General features: G+C 42.6%; 1 protein-coding gene across 1 annotated transcript in view; it reads left to right on the top strand.

Moving 5' to 3' along the window:
* Positions 1–4,493: 4,493 nt before the first annotated feature.
* YWHAQ (tyrosine 3-monooxygenase/tryptophan 5-monooxygenase activation protein theta) overlaps positions 4,494–21,215 on the top strand; it is a 45,569-nt gene continuing 28,847 nt past the window's right edge. The window contains exons 1-2 of the mRNA XM_032172190.3: positions 4,494–4,624; positions 5,036–5,411. Of these exons, the coding sequence (XP_032028081.1) occupies positions 5,118–5,411 (294 nt within the window). The 5' untranslated portion in view covers positions 4,494–4,624; positions 5,036–5,117. The remainder of the gene's footprint in view (positions 4,625–5,035; positions 5,412–21,215) is intronic.

The following is a 21,215-nucleotide window of genomic DNA, read 5'->3' as shown; positions in this document are numbered from 1 at the left end:
TCATTTGTTGGGTAAAAAAAAAAAAAAAAGGTTACTAAATGCATTCAACAGAATACACACATGTATTTATATGTATGTGTATGTGTGTAGAGAGACAGATTTATTATAAGGAATTTGCTCACACAGTTATGGATGCTGGCAAGTTCAAAACCTGCAGGCCAGCAGGCTGTAGACCCAGGAGAGCTCATGTTCTCTTTCGAGTTCTAAAGGCATCTGCGGGGGACCCAGGAAGGGCCGGTGCTTCGGATGGAGTCTGAAGGCAGTCTGCTGGAGAATTCCCTCTTGCTCAAATAAGGATGCTCTTTGTGTGTTCTTTTCAGGTTTCTGATCTGATGAGGCCCACCCACATTAGGGAGTGCAAACTGCTTATTCAAAGTCTACCGATTTAGGCCAGGCACAGTGGCTCATGCCTGTAATCCTAGCACTTTGGGAGGCCGAAGCAGGTGGATCACTTGAGGTCAGGAGTTCAAGACCAGCCTGGCCAACATGATGAAACCCCATCTCTACTAAAAATACAAAAATTAGCCAGGCATGGTGGTTCACGCCTATAATTCCAGCCACTCGGGAGGCTGAGGCAGGAGAATCACTTGAACCAGGGAGGTGGAGGCTGCAGCGAGCCAAGATCACACCACTGCACTCCAGCCTGGGTGACAGAGCGAGACTCTGTCTCAAAAAACAAAACCAAAGAAACCACCACCAACAACAAAGTCCACCGATTTAAATGTTAATCTCATTCAAAAACACCCTCACAGAAACACCCAGAATAGTGTTTGACTAAGTATCTGGGCATTGTGACCCACCAAGTTGACATATACAACTAACCATCACCCTGAACAAAGTGAATCAAGTTTCAAACTAAGGAATATGTAGAAAAACTTTCTTGACCGGGCTCCCTTGATTTCCCCGCCTATCTGTGACTCTATGAAACCTCATTTAGCACCCACAGGCCGGGCAGGGGGGGAGTAACTCTTTATCTGCCCACTGCACAGAAGTACCGATAATAATTATATGAAGAGTTTGGGTGAAAAGTCCCACTCAAATGTTTGCTTGTCACTAAACTAGCTGCCGTATGGCAGGACAGGAAGAAGTTTCTGGTGATCCACTGGTCTGAGCAAATAAATCACTGAAACAATTTATGAGAACGAGCTCAACCTGAAGGACTCATTCATTCTGAAATGTACATGGAATGTAGCTATTCTGTAGACCATTAACTGCACTAATTACAACAATGATTCAAGAGATAAGCTTTCACTAAACATTTAATAAAGTTCTAAGGCTCCTTGCACAGGATAGCATCCCCCCAGTGCCGTACCCCATCCCCAAGCAGAGGGAAAGAAGGAAAAAAGAAAACACTACTTACTGAACACTTGCTATATGCTCAGCATTTTCCTATGTGACAGCTCATCTAATCTCCAAACAACTCTTTGATGTAGCGATGATGATGATGATGATGATCATGATGATGATGATTTTTGAGACAGGGTCTCACTCTGTTGCCTAGGCTGGAGTGCAGTGGTGCAATCATGGCTCACGCCAGCCTCGACCTTCCGGCCTCAGGCGATCCTCCCATCTCAGCCTCCCAGGTAGCTAGCTGGGACTACATGCATACGCCATCACACCCAGCTAATTTTTATATTTTTTGTAGAGACAGGTTTTTGCCATGTTGCCTACACTTGTCTGGAACTCTTGGGCTCAAGCAATCCACCCACCTCGACCTCCCAAAGTGTTGGGATTACAGACATGAGCCACTGTGCCCAGCTGGGACTATTTTTATAGATTACAGGTAGAGGGAACTGAGTTTCAGAGAAGATCAAGGTATCCAAGGTCAAATCACATATAAATAGCAGGGCTGGAATTTAGGGTCTTCTGGCTCCACGTTAATGTGCCCTTTTTTTGTTCCAGGAGCTTCTTCATACCAGGTAACTTAGAAAAAATAATAAGAACTTTATAAATAAAGTAGTAATTTCTCAGTACTCCCTTTGCTAGCTGTCTGTTCCCTGCACTTCTTCCCAGTATGTTGGATGTGATGCTTAACAGGTTTCATATTTACTAGGGTGCAACTCCTAGAAGACAGAGGCTGGTCTGATTTGTCCTAGGATCTCTACAGCATCTAGCAGAGATCTGGGGAGACTTGGTGAGGCAGCCTCAGCAGTGGTTAAAAAGATGAGCTTTGGCACCCAAACTGCATGGGGTCCATATCCAAGTTCTGCCACTCTCTAGCTGTGTGGCCCTGTACGTCATGCTTGACCACCCTGTGCCTTAATTTCCTTGTCTGTGAAATAGAGATGGTGAGCATAATAACACCTACTTTGTAGTGGCATTAAGCAGATCGGATAAGTTAATTCTTGCAAAAGACTTAAAATAGTGCTTGACACATGCAATCACTCAACACATGTTAGCTCTTTCTGTGTCCAGGGACTTCAAGTTCTCAGAGCCTTATTTCTCTCCAACCCGAGTTCTTTCAGGCACAGAAGCCTTTAGCTATGCAGAGGGTCCTCTGAATCTTTCTAAAATGCAATTTTATACTGTGTCATTGGTTGGAAGCAGTTTTTACCCATGATTCCAGATGATTGCAACTAGATGAGTTGGTGTTCAATAAATATTTGATTGAATGAAAGCAGAAATTTCAGAGACTAAGGTACAGAAAGCAGCAAAAACTTGCCCTAGGTCACTGGGGGAGACCACAGCACAGCCTAGACTTTCTGACAAAGAATTTAGTGTGCTTGCTCCTTCTGGTAGCCCCTCTCTCTACCACAGAGGTTCCATCCCCTGACAATTTCCTCTCCAGGGTCTCCATCCCCCATTCACCTCCACTGGCTTCTCCCCTTGCCCGGGTTGCCTCTAATTTTGGTGAGCTTGAAATTCACTGGTCATACAGAAGGCATTTTATCTGACCTTCCACATGCAAATTCTTTCCATTGGGATTTCTCAGTGTCCAGCTCCACCCCAGCCCACAGGGCCATAAACACTCATGTGTCTGTAGCGGGGCCCCAGGGATTCCAGAAATAACAGCAGGGCCCTCCATTAGAAGGCTGGAACATAGTACGGCATTTCTGCATTAAGACACAGGCCCTTTCCAATCCAGGCCGCTCCTGTCTGTCAAAGCACAAAGCAACCTTCACAAGTCAGGACAGGGAGGGGCCGTCAAGAGGGAGTCTGAATTTCTGGAAAGTCGTCACCTTCTCCTCCCATCTGTCTGCACTCTCAGATCTCCCATTCTAGAGATTCTCCGATTTGCTCCAGTCTCCACTGAAAATGGGAAATTTTCTTGCCTGTGGCATTCTTGGGCCTTCTACGATCCATCCTCCTTAGATCTGCTGGAATCGGGATCATAGCAGCGTGAACCCAGAGGGCAATTCTCATCTTAGGATGGCACAGAGGCCACGCGCCAGACGGGCAGGGCAGTCACCCTACCTGGATGGAGTTGGGGAACTGGGGAAGTGCCAGGAGAGACAGGAATGGTTTAAAAGGAAAGGGAGCTGCCAGGGATGACCCTGAATGGGAGGGGCCTGGGGGAATCTTTCTCACTTCAGCAGGGTGTGCCCCAGGAGGAGAAAATCAGAAATCAATATCCAGGGAGAGGGTTTCAGCTTTTCAAGTGTCCTCTCACAAATAACACCAGAAACAAAAAGCGTGTGCACATGTGACAACGATGTGAAAAATGATGTATTTAGATGCATAACCTGGAAAGCCTGAAAGATACATAAAAATAGCTTTTTTGGGGGGAGAGCTGTTATGGGCAGGGTTTTTTTGGGATGGTGGGGAGGAGTAGTTATAGGTGTTTTCCTGCAAATTATGCTTAATGTCATTTCTCATTTTAAAGAAAACCACAATACTTGGCATTGTCACAGAAACTCCCCTGGATCTTCTGGGACCTACCTTTTCACAAGGGAATTTTTTCTTTTAGGATGCCCATCCGAAAACTTGAATTTATCACGTAAATGCCATACTGAAGCCACTGTCTCCAGGAATCAATTCTTTAATGGGATGCGGTTTGCTTAATTTGGAGCCCCAATGGCAACGTCATTAAAGTCTGGGTTTAGTGTCTTGGGATCCAAACCTTTGTCACGGATAGAAAGGTGGAAGAAAGAAAGGCCCCTGTGCTCTACAACAGCTGAATATGTCACCCTTCGAAGTCCAGCCTCGGCCAGAGCCCTTGAGATGCAATGCACCATCCGCAGCGGGAGACGCAGCCGCCGCCTCGAAGGTCGTGCGCGCCTCTGGGTCTCGTGCCGCACCCAGAAGTGCCGGGGTGGCGGGGAGGCTGAGGGGAGTTGGTAACGGCATCGCCATGGCAACAGTGACGTCCTTTTACCCTGGATCTAATTGGAGGAAACCCCGTGGCCGAAGCCGCAGCCTGCCGGCCAACCGAACTTCCCCGCGCCGACCCACCCTCCTAGCCTCCGCGTTCCCTCCCGCTCCGCCTCCCTCGCCCCCTTCCGCGCGCTCGGTCCTCATTGGCCAGCGGCGCGCCGGGGGCGGGACTCTCGGGGCAAACTCGGCGCATCATTGGGCAGTGGACCGCCCCTCGGCTCCGGGGTAGGCTGAGACGGGAGGGTCCTCAGCTAAAGCCAAAAGCAGATCAAAGTGGTGGGACTCGCGTCGCGGCCGCGGAGACGTGAAGGTGAGCGCCTGGGTCGGCCCGCGGGCCTCCTCCAGCCTCGCTGGGATTGAGGGCCGGGCGGAGGTGCCGCCCTTGAGAGCAGCCGGCTGTCGATGCCGCTGCCCTCAGGGACGGCTCCAGGCGGGAAGGTGCGGGGCCAACGGTCGCTTCCATCTTGGGCCGGCCGGGCGGGGGTGGCGGGAGCGGCCGCGGCTCGGGCTCCCTGCGCGCGGGGCCTCTGCGCCGCCCCCGCCTCCTCCAGCAGCGGGCCGCAGCCTCCCCGGGCGCCCAGCGGGGGCGGGGGCGGGGGAGAGGGAAATTTAAGCGGCCGCGTGTGCGGGAGACAAAAGCGGGCGGCGGGCCGCATTGTCTGACGGCGCTCCCTCTCTGCTTTTTGTTCTCGTCTCGCCGCCCCGCCCCGCCCCTCCGCAGCTCTCGAGGCTCCTCCCGCTCCGGGTCGGCGCTCGCCCTCGCTCTCCTCGCCCTCCGCCCCGGCCCCGGCCCCGCGCCCGCCATGGAGAAGACTGAGCTGATCCAGAAGGCCAAGCTGGCCGAGCAGGCCGAGCGCTACGATGACATGGCCACCTGCATGAAGGCAGTGACCGAGCAGGGCGCCGAGCTGTCCAACGAGGAGCGCAACCTGCTCTCCGTGGCCTACAAGAACGTGGTCGGGGGCCGCAGGTCCGCCTGGAGGGTCATCTCTAGCATCGAGCAGAAGACTGACACCTCCGACAAGAAGTTGCAGCTGATTAAGGACTATCGGGAGAAAGTGGAGTCCGAGCTGAGATCCATCTGCACCACGGTCCTGGTGAGTCCTCGGCGCGGGGAGCAGGGGAGGCCTTTTGTGCGATGCTTTTCATTGAGAGTTTCGCGGGCACGGAAAGAAACGTGAGCTGGGGCTTGCCGGACTGTCTGCCGAGGTGGAGGGTTTCAGGTGAGCTCTGACTTCTGTACTCTGTCCCTCCGGTTCTTGAGACTCAAGAAGCCGCTTTTCCAAGGATAAGTCCTTTTTTTTTTTCCCCCAGATGCTGGGTAGCTTCCAAACGATAGAACTTGGAAACATCCAAGTAGGTCTCTGCGAGACTGAAAGGCGTTTTTAAGTTTCTTGTGCAGGGAGACTGCGTCCTGAGATCTGTGAGCCCTTTAAATGTATTGAGTCGGTTCACAAGCTTTAGGCAGTTGAAAGAAGGCGCAGGCACCTTTTTGTTACAGACAGTGTAGTAGGGATTTTTTCCCAAACCCAGGAATGGAAATTTACTTCGAAAATCTGAACAGATACTTTATTTTTCAAGTAGGAGTATCTGTTGCGCTCCCCCCCACCCCCCATAAACAGGAGAGGAGGGGAGTTCGGGAAATGTGAAAAGGACACAGCTGTATCTGAAGAACACAATGTCCTGGTAAATTTCAACATTTAGTAACATTTCCTTGCTGTTGCACACCTGTGCTTAAACACTAGTGTTGAAGTGAATTCGTTTCCATTGTGGAGCAGACAAGGAAAGCTTTCCAGGTTTTGAACTGTCCAGTCTTAGCAAGGACGATTATTGGGTGGAGTAGGTGGCTGCTGTGATTCAGCCTTATTAGTGAGAGAGAACATTTTTAGCTTTGTCATTGCATGAATCTTTTGATCCGTAGGATAAGTTTTTAAAATTGAAATACCAGCATTATATCCAGGAGTGTTTTTAAATGTTTCAGTGCTGCAAAGAGTCATTTCTATGAATAAAATGGGAAATAATCTGATATGGTTTGCCTTTCTTTGTCACTTTTACAAGAGGCCTACTTATTTTTGATGTGTTTGTGCACATCATATTTTAGGTGGGCTTTGATAGGCAAGCATACTAGACTGGCGATTTTTCAAAAGGGAATGGAAGAAATAATTTCTCCCTGGCCCCCTCCCCGACCCCCCAAGCCTTCTTTCTTCATCTCATCAGAATGGTGGGGCAGGGAATATGTTCCCCACCCCTTGTTTTAAAAAAAAAAAAAATCCACGAAACTTTTTTAATACGATGACAGGCGGTCCGGACAAAATCATGGCTGATGGAAATAACTGGTAAAGAGGCAAAGAAAGTAATGCAGACAAGAGCGTGTACTAAAGTGGAGAAAACTTGAGATTATTTACTTTATGAAGTCAAAACTTTGTTGTATTCATCCGTGTGCTCTTAGCTTCCAGTCCCTGCTTGGCATTGAAGAAGCACTTGTAAAAGCTTTTTGGACTGAATTGCTTGTATTAAAAAAATTTGCCAACTTGAAGGTAATGGTAGACTTCAACTTGAGTAACATATGGTAATGGCTGTTAACAGCATTATCTGTTACCAAGGGAAGACTCATAAGAATTCCATATGTTAAGGTTTTCTATATATGTATTTTGGGTGCTCTCACAGCATATTTCAATCTCTGTCAGTTTATTACTTTTCAGTTAGTTACCTTGAAGCAATTCAGAATCACCCCATGATTTTTCTTGTTCTCGAGCAAGGTGACTCTGAGCCAAAGGAATATTCGTTTTATTTTGTGGCTCTTATAAATTCTGCTTTTTATGATGGCGTAAGTCGGGGAAGAGTTTTACTTAGTTGGTATGTAGCTTGAGAGAGAGACCAGGTGTTATTAGAATAGAACTTTCATACAGACCATTTCAATGGGGACAACCCCTGAATTTCGGACGGTCTCTTTTATATACTGAGAAGAAATAGAATAGTTTAGCTTGATGAATCTGAGACACTAAGGCATAAATGAAATATTCATAAAATGGCTTAAGAGGCTAACTGGGGCTTGGTGGCCAACCTATAAAAAATATCTTGGGAAAGCACTTCTTCAAGTTGGCAACTGTATTGAGAGCTTTCTGTGTGCCAGGCACTGTGCTCTGAGCAATATGGGGAAGAACAAAACAGAACCGTGGATTTTGCCCTCTGATGATTTATAATTTAGAGAGCATGTGAGAGATACACAAACATAAATAACACAGTATTCCTATCAGATGGTTAATGAACACAATGCTATGTAGTCTGAAGGAATTAGAAACCTTTGAAAAGGCTTCACAAAGATATCGTTTTTTTGGGGTGAACATTGAGGGAAGAGGCTGGTGGAGGTGTCAGTATTAAAGGCCGAAGGAATATCCGGGATAGGGCTTTTTCAGGGAACAATGTGTCGGCGTGGCTGGAGCAGAGTTCATGTGTAGAGTTGTTGCAGGAGACAAGCCTGGAAAGGAAGGCAGGCATCATCATTTATAGAAGGTTGGAGTAAGGGGGGTTTCTTCATTTGGTTGATGGGAAACTGGTTTTTTTAAAGTTTTATTTATTTATTGTAGAGATGGGGTCTTGTTACGCCCAGGCTGGTCTTGAACTTCTGGCCTCAAGCAGTCCTCATGACCTGGCCTCCCAGAGTCGTGGGATTACAGATGTCAGCACCACTGTACACGTAGCAGCGTCTAGAATTCGTGGTTTGAGTGCTAACTAACCAGTCTGTGATCTGAACTGACAGACAAGGAAGTTATAAGACAAGTGGTAAGTGATGAGTTAGTAATTTAATAAGGAGTCTAGGAAAGTAGAGTAACACCTTAAGTTTTTGAACATGCATGCTAATATAGGGTTTTCTTTTTTTCCTTTGGTGAACAGGAAGAAAGATTTGGTGTGGAGGAGGTGAGACTAACTTGGTGATTATAGAAGACTAGTTAAAGTAACATGAAGGATAGCCAAATTTTTGATAGAAAAGAGCAGATATTCTCAGCCTCTTCGTTAACCTTTCATAGAGTAGGTTGGGGCAGAATTACTTGAACCATGTATTCAAAATAACTCTGTGAACAACTCTCAACCCTTTCGATAATCACGGTATTGAAAGAGGTTACTGAACCGTGGAAGCAGAAAAAAATGTTAAAATCCAAGAGTAAAGAACTATAAGTGGACCAGACTCTCTAAGATGAGGGGAGTTAGAGAAGATTTCATTCAGTTAGAGCTGTCTTTCAGTGTCATTGTAAAACCGAAGGCTTTGGGCTAAACTTTCTGTCTCTTCCAGTTCTCATAGTTTGGGGCTTTAGAGTAACGTTAGGTCCTAGCCATTCTGCTCTGCTCTGACATCCTTCCATCTCTTAAATGAGTAGTTTTTAAAGTCCAGATTGAAGAATACATGACAGGTTGAAAACTGGTGACTTTAGGGAAATGGCTTCAGAAAGAAGTGAGGCAGAAGTCATTGGTGATCTTACTGAGTGTTGGGAAGAGCAAAATTTAGACAAAAAAACTGGGCTTTGGCTGGATGTGGTGGCTCATGCCTGTAATCCCAGCACATTGGGAGGCCAAGGCTGGTGGATCACCTGAGGTCAGGAGTTGGAGACTAGCCTGGCCAACATGGTGAAACCCCGTCTCTACTAAAAATACAAAAAAAATTAGCCAGGCGTGGTGGCACATGCCTGTAGTTCCAGCTACTCGGGAGGCCGAGGCGGGAGAATCGCCTGAATCCGGGAGGTGAAGGTTGCAGTGAGCCGAGATGCGCCACTGCACTCCAGCCTGGGCCACAGAGCGAGACTCTGAAAACAAAAACAAACCCTGGGCTTAAATATTACAGGTAAGATGTTTAGGAGTCATTAAGAACTTGGGTATGAGGGAAGGGCAAATGGAAAAAGTTAGAGGGGTTCACAAAGCCCCTCTGGGACTCGGGAACAAAATCTGTCATTTACAAAGTCAGTGACCTTGGAATAAGAACCAGGCAGTTTGAGTGTATACAAGATAATTTCTATCTTAGACATCGTATTATCCTCTCCTGTACATCAGTTCTAGTAGAATTTCAGTAAATTGCTTCAGCATAATGCATAAACAATTTCAGAAACTAAAGTGCATATTACAGTTTTTAAAAATGAGAGTTAAAATAGTACATAGAGAATCTCTGAAAGTTGTCTCTTAGTGTAAAAGCTTTGTAACCTTAATTGAGTAGTATGCTTGAATTTAGTTGTGTTTAAATTTAATCTCTTTTAATAATGTCTTAATGCTGGTCATTATTTTTTAGTAAGACTGATACGTTTTTCTTCATATTAATGAATCTGAATGTGATTTTATTGACACAATGGAAAAAGTATGGGCTCTGAATCAATTTTTGAATCGTTGCTGCATTACCTTTTATTTTTGTGGACAGTGGCAAATTTCTTAATCCCTCAGACTCTCTTCTGTAAATTGATGATGATGGTGCCTGCCTTTATAGGCTTGTAGTTAGAATAATGGCTCATAATTACCAGGTATTCACTGCACACTAAACACTGTTTTAAGCACTTTATACTCACTTTGCTCCCCTAAGGTAGGTTGATAGTATTTCTGTTTCAAAGCTGAGGAAAATTAGGCATAAAGAAGTTAGTAATGTGGTCAAGATTACAAAGCTAGTAAGTGTTAAGAGTGATTTGAACCCAAGTGGCGTAACTGCTTAGGACATGAAACACCGTAGGCCCTAAGTACAAGGCAGCTCACTTAAGACTATGGTGTGAATTTCTGTTTTGAGGAATTTGTGTATTTTAATAAATATAAGACATTGACGCTTCTAACGAGGAAGGAAGTTAGATCTGTGATGGGCAAAACTCCCAGTCTGTAATATTGAAGACTTTCTTATACACACAATACTGTAATAAGATTTAAAAACTCATTGACGTTGCGGGGTTTGCCCTTAGATTGTAGGCTCCTTAAAGGCAAGAGTTTTGGGGGCTTTGGGTTTGAGATGGAGTCTTGCTCTGCCACCCAGGCTGGGGTACAGTGGCGCCATCTCAGCTCACTGCAACCTCTGTCTCCCGGGTTTAAGCAATTCTTCTGCCTCAGCCTCCCGAGTAGCTGGGATTACAGGCATGCACCACCATGCCTGGCTAATTTTTTGTATTTTTAGTAGAGATGCGCCCTGGCCAGGGTTTTTGTTGTTGTTTTTTAAAGAATGAAATGGGCTGGGCACGGTGGCTCATGCCTGTAATCCTGGCACTTTGGGAGGCCAAGGCAGGTGGATCACCTGAGGTCAGGAGTTCGAGACCAGCCTGGGCAACATGATGGAACCCTGTCTCTACTAAAAATACAAAAAATTAGCCTGGTGTAGTGGCGGGCACCTGTAATCCCAGTTACTTGGGAGGCTGAGGCGAATTGCTACAATCGGGGAGACAGAGGTTGCAGTGAGGCGAGATTGCGCCATTGCACTCCAGCTTAGGCGACAGAGCGAAACTCTTGTCTCCAAAAAAAAAAAAAAAAAGAGTGGAATAGAATATTGTAAGTTTACGGTTAGGTTGGTGTTACTCAACCAGGTGATTTTACCCACTCCCCACTGCCCCCAGCAGAATTTTGGCAACATCTGGAGACATTTTCGGTTAAGACTTGAAGGAACGTGCTGCTCATGTCTAGTGGGTAGAGGCCTGAATGCTACTAAAGATCATGCGGTGCACAGGACACTCCCTAACAAAGACCCCAGCCCCCCCATGCCAATAACGCCAAGGTTGAGATACCTTGGATTAGTCCATAAATAAAATGAGCTGCATTAAGTTGTATTGGATTGTGTCATGCTGTCCTTTGGCTTCTTCCTAACATGTTGGTATCTTACCTGAACCTCTTGTCTAGCTAGACTTGTCATTTTTCCCCTTGTCATTGTGTGTATGCTGTTCAAACTCTACAGTTCACCTTACTGAAACTTATTCAGTGGGTCCTATTTTTTGTTTGGCTTGATTTGTTTTTAATTTTGAGACAGTCTGGTTCTGTGGCCTAGGCTGGAGTGCAGTTGCGCCATCTGGGCTCACTGTAACCTCCACCTCCGGGGCTCGAGCCATCCTCCCACCTCAGCATCCGGAGTAGCTGGGACTACAGGCACTTGCCACTATGCCTGGCTAATTTTTGTATTTTTTGTAGAGATAAAGTTTTGCCATGTTGCCCAGGCTGGTCTTGAACTCCTGAGCTCAAGCAGTCCACCCAGAGTGCTGAGATGACAGGCATGAACCACTGTGTCCGGCCGGGTCCTATATTTTCAAAGTGCCACTTCTTCATAGCTGTCTCTAAAGCCCTGAGAATTTGCTCTTTTAAAGACTTCGTACAGAGTGCAATTATATTGAAATCTATTAGATGCAGTGAAAGTTGATGAACGGCAACTATACTCCCCTCCTTCATAGTAGCTTGGCATATGTGGTTCAGACTTTCTTTTTTGTTGTTGTTTTTTATTTTTTATTTATTTATGTATTTATTTATTTCTTTTTTCGAGACAGAGTTTTGCTCTTGTTGCCCAGGCTAGAGTGCAGTGGCGCAATCTTGGTTCACCTCAACCTCTGCCTCCATGTTCAAGCAATTCTCCTGTGTCAGCCTCACAAGTAGTTGGGATTACAGGCATGCACCACCACACCCGGCTAATTTTGTATTTTTAGTAGAGACGGGGTTTCTCCATGTTGGTCAGGTTGGTCTCGAATTTCAGACCTCAGGTGATCCTCCCGCCTCGGCTTCCCAAAGTGCTGGGATTACAGGCGTGAGCCACCGCACCTGGCCGTGGTTCAGACTTTTAACCTAGTGGTGAACACTGTAAACAATTTTTCTGCAAACAACCCTGGGAAGAAGATCGTTCTTGCATGCTTTATGCTAGGATTTACTTAAGTTCTCGGAAATGGAATTTCCAAATCAAAAGACTTGCGGTTTTTTCCAGATAGCCTTCTGAAAAGGTATGCATGTATACTGTCATCAGCAGTGGTTGAGAAGGTCATTCATTTCCCCTAACCCTTTCCAGCACAAGCAAGTTTTTAAGGCTAACAAAAATCTGGTGACCAGAAGGTTTAATATGTTATCTCCTTGTTCAGTATTGGATGTATGAGGACCGCCTCCCTTCTCACAAAGGACTGCTTAAGAGAACTAGTATTTTTAAGTCTCATGTAGTTTCATTTAGAACATGATACCATAGCATGGGATTAGTTGAGTCAAGGTGTTGGTTTGGCAGTTGGGAAATCCGGTTGGCTGTGTTAATGTTCTCTATTTTTATCATTAAGACCAATTTTTGTATTTAGCACTAATTCTTTCCAAATAGCAACAGAAAACATATCCGAGTTTATACCATTGACTTTCTGGATATCGGGGGGTGCTAGAGAGACATCATTTAAAAGATGTGAAGAGAAGCAAAGTTTATCCGTTGCTACTTTAATTAAACTCTTAATCCATAGATAAGTCAGTGATAAATATGATAAATTACTAGATTTGAAAGCATTGTTTGCATATTGAGTATTTAAAGACAAAATGATAATACCTAGGACTTCAAAGTAATTGGGGGAATACAGATGAAACAGGAGTGTCTATGAATTAATATAGTTGCAGCTGGCTTTAATTGGAATTTGTTATACTATTCTCTGTTCTCCTGTGTACTTTTAAAATTTCCTATTATAAGTTTTTCCTCCCCTAGAAATTCCACTCTTAGGTGTTTACGCAAGAGGGAGTGATGCATGGGGCCAAGACTCATAGGTACAAGAATGTTAATAACAGCTTTATTCTAAGAGCAGAAAACTAGAAATAATCTACTAGTAGGAAAATTGATAAACACTGATGTATTCATAAATGGAATACTACTCAGCATTAACAGGAATGGACCACTGATGCTACAATATGGATGAATTTCAAAAACAGGCTAGGTGAAAGTTTCCATGAAAAAGTACATAGTGTGTGTGATTCCATTTATATGAAATTTTAGAACAAACGCAACTTGTTTATGGTAGGAAAAAAAAATCAGGAATAATGGCCTCTGTGGGAGAACAGGCAGAGATTGGGAAGGGGCAGGCTTCTGGGATAATTGTATTTTTTTTTAATACTTCAAGTTCTGGGATACATGTGCAGAGCGTGCAGGTTTCTTTCATAGGTATATACGTGCCATGGTGGTTTGCTGCACCAATCAGCCCATCATCTGCATTAGGTATTTCTCCAATGCTATTCCTCCCCTAACCCCCCACCCCCTGACAGGCCCCAGTGTGCAATGTTCCCCTCCTTGTGTCCGTGTGTTCTCATTGTTCAACTCCCACTTATGAGTGAAAACATGTGGTGCTTGGTTTTCTGTTCCTGTGTTAGTTTGCTGAGAATGATGGTTTCCAGCTTCATCTATGTCCTTGCGAAGGACATGAACTCATTCTTTTTTATGGTTGCATAGTATTCCATGGCTTATATATGCTGCATTTTCTTGATCCAGTTTATCATTGATGGGCATTTGGGTTGGTTCCAAGTCTTTGCTATTATGAGTAGTGCTGCAGTAAACATACGTGTGCATGTGTCTTTATAGTAGAATGGATAATTGTATTCTTTAGTTGATATGGGTTTGGGTTTTATACATTTGTCAAAACTCAGCAAATGTACACCCAAGATTTGTGCATTTTGTATGTAAATTTTGCTTTGAAAAAAAACTAGTGATATGCATGTACTGATGTCTTCAGTTTATAACTGCTAGAAATGGATGGGTATCTGATAAAGCAAGTATGGCAAAAGGTTAATGGTAGGATCCAGGTGGTGGGTATGTGGGTGTTCACTGTAATTGTTGGTTGCCATATATTAGGGGTTATGATAGTTCACATCACTGGTTGAGTGTCTTTAATACATATAGCAAGAAGATAGTGTAGCCTGTGTCTTGTTACCCTCAAGATATGAGAATGTATAGAACGGTATTGATCCCCACTTAGGAGACATGACTGGCACCATCACTTTTTTGTTTGGGTGATGAGTGCTAAGTAGATTGATGGAGTTACCAGATGCTGTGTAAGACCTCTTAATTGGCCATACTCTAGGACAGTGGTTCACAAACTTGATCTCAGGACCCCTTTTTAGAAAATAAAATAACTTTAACAAAAAATTGAATGAGAATAGCGGCATTGCTTTTCATTCAACCTACTGTAGTATTCCACCTTCTGTAGCTTCTGGAAAACTCCACTTGTGAGAAAATGACAGTGGGGAAAAAAGCAAATATCTTAGAAATATGAAAGTGGTTTTACTTTGTCTCCTCTCTACCCCACAAAGGATACAGGGGAGACCACTAGGGGTTCCCAGACTATACTTTGCCCTATGGGAATTTAATTACTGAAGTTAATAGTAGAACTGCTGTTCTACGAGAATTTTATTACTGTGTTTGGGTGATTGAGCAATTGATTTTCTGAGTAGTCATCATATGTGGTGATAATGGAATTTGTAAAACCTTCCCCACCCTTCCCATTTCTCTGCCCCTGCACCCCATCTTATCCCTAGGAATATAGGTTTGAAGACCAGGAAAATCACAGATGTGATAATGAAGAAAGGAGAGTAGTTGATATTAGACATTGGGTAATAAAAGTACCTGTTAATTCCTGGAAACCAGCTAAAGAACTGGTATGTTGAAATGTCTTTCTGCTTTCTTGTGTTGAGAAGGATAATATGAAGTTAATAATCTCTTCACTTGCCCCTCCCAATACCTGACCAAAAAGCAGAGTTGACATCCATGAAAAATATGGATAATGGTCTTTCAGAGCTGGTTGCATTTAGATTTTAAAAATACACAGCTTTTGGAGGCAATAAGTCAGGTTAGCTGTTAACCAGCATTGGTCAAAGTATTTATCAGTGAAACTTGTCTTCATACCAACCTTTGATTGTCAGTTTACATGTTTTTCTATCCAGATGAGTAGTATTTCATGATCTGTCATCTGGATTTTTTACTACCGTATCCAGTTGGGTTTGGCACAGTGTGGTACTGAATACATATTCTGTGCGATACTCTTCATTTGAACATTCTCTCTCCTGTACCTTTGCTACAGGCTTTACTTAGAGAAATGGAAAAATAATGGTGCAAGTGGTGAGACCATGATGATAAGAACTTACATAAATTTAAATGCTTTCTTAAAGGATGGTTATAGATTGTGAACGTCATGTCGCAGTGATTGGAGGAAATAAATGGAGAAGTGTGTGAAAATACTTTAAAGCCATAAGCTATACGGATCATCAGATTAGACATTTTATTCCTGAATAACTCTTACTGCTGTTGTTCTTCAATAATTAGTATTCCATTTTCCCTTCTGTTTTGTACATTCCACCAAACATTACTTGAATGCAGCTCACAGAATTTTTGCTCTTTTAAAAACTACAGTTGTTAAACATCTGCAGTTAAACATACTTATACTAGGTGTTCTGATCTTTCAGCCTGGTACTATTTCCAGTCATTTGGGAATATAGTTTTTAGATCTTCAGTGCTAGTGTTTGCCCTCTTAGGATTCTGATGGATTAGTGAAGAGGTTGGAAAGGTTACATTACGGGTTTAAAATACTTTTGATTATTTGGTGCCTGATTGTAGAGACCACCATTTGGAAGGACAGAATATCCCATTAAATATAGCTATGCTCTGTAGAAGTTACTTTTTACATAATTAAATTTTTAATGTATTTTTTATTTTTTTACATTTAACTCTTTTTTTTTTTTTTTTGTGAGACAGCGTCTCCCTCTGTCTCCCAGGCTGGAATGTAGTGGCACGATCTCGGTTCACTGCAACCTCTGCCTCCTGGGCTCAAGTGCACATATAACATTTAAACATTTAATACCTTTTTTTGGTATTACTGTATTGTTAGGGTTTTTCATGCCTTATTTGTTGCTGTTTTAAATAGTACAGTGTACACTGATGCAGTTTGAATAACTCAGCAGGGAGGATTTAAGGTTGTATACCTCTATTTTGTTGTTTATGATCAGCTGTACATCTCTGGAAGGTGATCCTTCTTATACAGATACCAAAAAGCACTTAGTGATTTATTTTTTGTCCAGGGCAGGTTTCTGAACATTTCTGCTTGTAATCAAAATGGCCTGGTAGATGTTTATAAACTTATTTTAGCTATTGATGAAACTACTGTAGTTTTAAGTTTATATCAGGATACCAAAGCAACATATTTAGCCCCCAAGTCTGTTGAGTCTTTAAAGGACCTACTAAGATTATTAGTATAGATTCTCAAATACTATTTTTTCAGAAGGATGTATTCCTCTTTTTCCCTGTGGTAGTAGAATTTATAATTAGAGTTTATGGGGAAAAAGGACTAAGGGGAGGGGTGGAGGTCACAAATTTATAAAAGCCCTGAACTATTTCTCATTTAACACGTATTCTCTGGTCATTTTTTCTAGTGTGTTATTTTTGTTTGTTGTTTTGAACATCTAAAATAAACATAGGCTGCGCAGGGTGGCTCACACCTATAACCCCAGCAATTTGGGAGGCTAACACGGGAGGATTGCTTGAGTCCAGGAATTCGAGACCAGCCTGGGCAACAAAGTGTGAGACCCTGTCTCTACCAAAAGAAAAAAAAATCAAAACATTGGCTGGGGATGTGGTGTGTGCCTGTGAGCTAACTGGCGGTAGAGGCAAGAGGATCTCTTAAGCCCAGGAGGTTTAGGCTGCAGTGATCCGTCTTCCTGCCACTTCACTCAAGCCTGGGTGACAGAGCAAGTCTCTGTCTCAAAAAACAAAATGAAACAAAGACAACTCTAAAAAGTGTAGGCACATATATTTAAAAGTCATAGTGATGATTGCTACACAAATAATTTCCCTCTTTAGAATTCGTTTCTGTAAGGAAACTTACCTCCTTTCCTTAAAGTTTCAAAGAAATGTTTACAAAATAATTTGGCTTAGTTGCAGGTACTATCCTTATTAGAGAAGCTATCTTGTTTTTCATTGTCCTTATGTAAAAACTTGGAGTGTTTACATATATTTTAAAATTAAATATAATTCAAATACCATAAATTTTACCTTTTTAAATATGATTCTGTGGTTTTTAGTTTATTCACAAAGTTGTGCAGCCATCGTTATTAATTCCAGAACGTTTTCATTACCACAGAAAGAAATTCTATATCCATTAATAGTCATTCACTATCTTCCCTTACCTCAGCTCCTGACAACCACTAATCTGCTTTCTATCCCTATAGATTTGCCTCTTCTGGATGTTTCCTATAAACAGAATCATACAATATGTAGTGTTTTGTGTCTGGCTTCTTTCACTTAGCCTGATGCCCTCAAGGTTTATTTGTGTTGTAGCTTGCATCAGAACTTTTTTTTTTTTTTTTGGCAGGGGGTCTCACTCTGTCACCCAGGCTGGAGTACAATGACATGATCATGACTCACTGCATCCTCAAACTCATGGGCTCAAGGGATCCTCCTACTTCAGCCTCCCAAATAGCTGAGATTACAGGTGTGCACCACCACCCTCAGCTAATTTTTTAGAGACAGGGTCTCACTTTGTTGCCCACGCTGGTCTCAAACTCCTGGGCTCAGATGATCCTCCCGCATGGCCTCCCAGAGTGCTGGAATTACAAGTGTGAGCCGCCACACCTGACCTTTTTAAAATAAAACTCTTATAGTATGGTAAGATACACATAACATAAAGGTTAGCATTTTAACCCTTCTTAAGCTACAGTTCAGTGGTATTAAGTACATTCATTTTGTCGTGCAATGCAACCAGCAACCATTGTCTGCAACTCTTCATCTTGCAAAACTGAAACTCTATACCCATTAAACAGAAGCTCCCCATTCCCCTGTGGCAACTACCATTCTACTTTATATGAATTTGACTAGGTACCTCATGTAAGTGGAATTATAGAATAGTTGTCTTTTTGTGTCTGGCTTATTTCATTTTGCATAATGTTTATGTTGAAACATGTATCAGAATTTTGTGCTTTGAATAATATTACCCTGTATAGAAATACTACCTGTTTTGGATGGACGCGGTGGCTCACACCTGTAATCCCAGCACTTTGGGAGGCCGAGGTGGGCGGATCACGAGGTCAGGAGATGGAGACCATCTTGGCTAACATGGTGAAACCCTGTCACTACTAAAAATACAAAAAAAAATTAGGCAGGCATAGTGGCGGGCGCCTGTAGTCCCAGCTACTTGGGAGGCTGAGGCAGGAGAATGGCGTGAACCCAGGAGGCGGAGCTTGCAGTGAGCCGAGATCAGGCCACTGCACTCCAGCCTGGGCAACAGAGTAAGACTCCATCTCCAAAAACAACAAAACAAAATACTACTTTTTAAAAATCTTTTGTCCATTGATGGACAAAAGGTTGCTTCTACCTTTAGGCTGTTAAGAATAATGCTGCTGTGAGAATTTGCTTGGGCATGTTTTCATTTCTCTTGTGTATGTACCTGTTTAATGTTTTAGAAACTGCCAGATTGTTTTCCAAAGTGGCTATACTAGTTTACATTCCCACCACAGTGTAAGAGAGTTCCAGTTTCTCTACATCCTCACCAATCCTGGTGGATATGAAATGGTATCATGTACTTACTGGCCTTTAGTATATGTTCTTTGGAGAAATGTCTGTTCACGTCCTTTGCTTGTTTTAAAATTGGGTTATTTGTGTTTTTATCATTAGGTTGTAATCTTTTTTTAAAAAAATATATTATGGATACTAGACCTTTATCTGATACATGATTTGCAAATGTTTTTCTCCCATTCTGTGGATTGTCATTTTAGCTCCTGTGTTTAGGTCTTTAGTCCATTTTCAGTTCCTTTTTGCATACGGAGTGAGGAAAAGGTCCAATTTTATTCTTTCGCATGTGGATATCCAATTGCCCTGGCACCATTTGTTGAAATAACAATTCATTTATCCTTGATCTGAAATTCTCACACTTACAGAAAATATAATCAGATGTAATTGGGTATAAGGAAAACTCATGATTTCTCTGTTCCCTGTGCTCTAGCCAAGTTGACAGCACTGTATTTTGTTTCCATTACTCTAATGTATTTCCTCTCCCTTTCTGCACGGTGAAATCACACCCATCCTACGAAATGCACTTTGGGTACCATTACATTCTATAGTTACAAATTATAGCTTGTTAATACTTTTCAATTCTGTTACCTAGCACCATCCAATGTGCAGTTATGGGTAGACAGAACATGGGTAAGGAAATTGTAAGGAAATTGAGGCGTGTTAATTTACTCAATTCCACAGCTAGTTAGCTGTGAAACTCAAATTCCCCTTTTCTAGAATCGTGTTCTTTCAGTTCTCCTACTGCCTTTCATTGTAGAGCCCTCCTTTACAGGACACTGTTCTTCTGAGGTCATCTCTCCTTTCTCTGAATTCCCTTGTGTGTAAGTGGGGAAGAATCTAGGCTTTAAATATATACGCCCTTCAACCAGTGTGCTCCCTTTTATCTGTTTTAATATATACTGGTATTGCTCATAAAGACTTGGGGAAGGAATAATTACTGCTTCTTCACTCAATCATTACCATGTAACATGGAGTTTGGGTTCCCTAAGAGGACCTCTGAGACCTTCCAGTGTTTTTCTTCAGCCTCTTTTCTCACTCATTGTTCTCTCTGTCCTCCAGCCACATGAAACTACCTATGGCTCTTTCCTATATTGCCCACTTTCTTACCTTTGCTCTAGTTCTTTTTTTTCTTTTTATTATTTTCTGAATTAAAAAAAAATTCTTTTTAAGACTAGTCAAGTGCAGTAGTGAGAAAGGGGGAAGAGTAGAACAAGGAGTTTGATTTGTAACTGACTGAACCATCAAGATAACTCCTTACCTTCAGACCAACCTGCTCTAATTTTTTACCCTCTGTAATAATGTGTGGTTATGTTTATATAGTGTCTTCTTTTTCACCAAGTTTGGTAATGAGATCCAGTTCAGTTCTATATTGTCTGGAGTTTACTGGTTTCCTAAGTTGCTCTTGTGACTGCCCCCAAAGTAAATTATGTCCAATTCGGATCAGTATTGATAAGCTGTAAGGGCATAAGAATAAGGACTTCATCTTTATTTTTTCCTCTATGTACTGTTAAACACTACTTCATTTCCAGGGTTTTTATGTTGTCCCTGGGGGTTTATTTGAATATGATCAGTAACTCATATAAGTTTAGTTGTAAATGCAAAATAATTTTCTTAACCATAGGCTCTTAAATTCCTGTTGACTCTATTCTTCCCTTTGTACCCCATAGCAGAGCTGATAGACTAGAGGCAGGAAGGGGTTGTATATACTTCAGCTGCAGAGATAAATGTAAATGGCATGTGTTAGTTATAAATGGAAGAGTTAGCCTGCAAATAATGGCATAATTTCTATAATGTAGTAGTGGCTTAATTCAGTTTGCCATAGACTTAGGCAAAGCTCAAATCAAAGTGTACTTGTGTCCTTGCTAGTATAAACCATTTTCTATCTTTAGTAGTCTTCTTAGGATATAGCAAAACTTGACCCATATATACTAAGCTAGCAAGGCAATTTTGACCTATTTTTGTTTAATGGAACATCTGTTTATTAGGTATCAGGATGTCTGTCCATTTTGATTCCTTTATGACCAGACCAAGATTTGACTTTCCCCCGGTTTTAGGGAAAAATCTTTGTTTCCTCATTATGATTTGTCCTTTTCCTCCACAAATTAATGGCTAAAAAATGGATGCCCTTCCCAAATCAGTAGCTAAAACAGCTCGTGGATGCTAGTAAATTGTAAATTCTCTAAGGGGAAGAAAGTATGTATAGACTTTGGCATTTATTTGCTTTGGTTCTTTTTGTAGCACTGTCCTGGAAATGTTGCTAAATGATGGTGATGTATGTGTAATTGTTTTTAATGCAGATTGACAGATTTGGAATGTAGTATGTGTCACCAGTGGAGGTATTAAACTTTTCTTCCAAACCTGAATACCCTGGGAATCTTGGAGCAGAAGGGAGAACATTTTATATTGTGGT

Source organism: Hylobates moloch, unplaced genomic scaffold (genome assembly GCF_009828535.3).
Source record: "Hylobates moloch isolate HMO894 unplaced genomic scaffold, HMol_V3 SCAFFOLD_13, whole genome shotgun sequence".
Lineage (NCBI taxonomy): Eukaryota > Metazoa > Chordata > Mammalia > Primates > Hylobatidae > Hylobates > Hylobates moloch.
The sequence above is the reverse complement of the archived record's forward strand: the minus strand, read 5'-3'. Positions and strand labels throughout refer to the sequence as shown.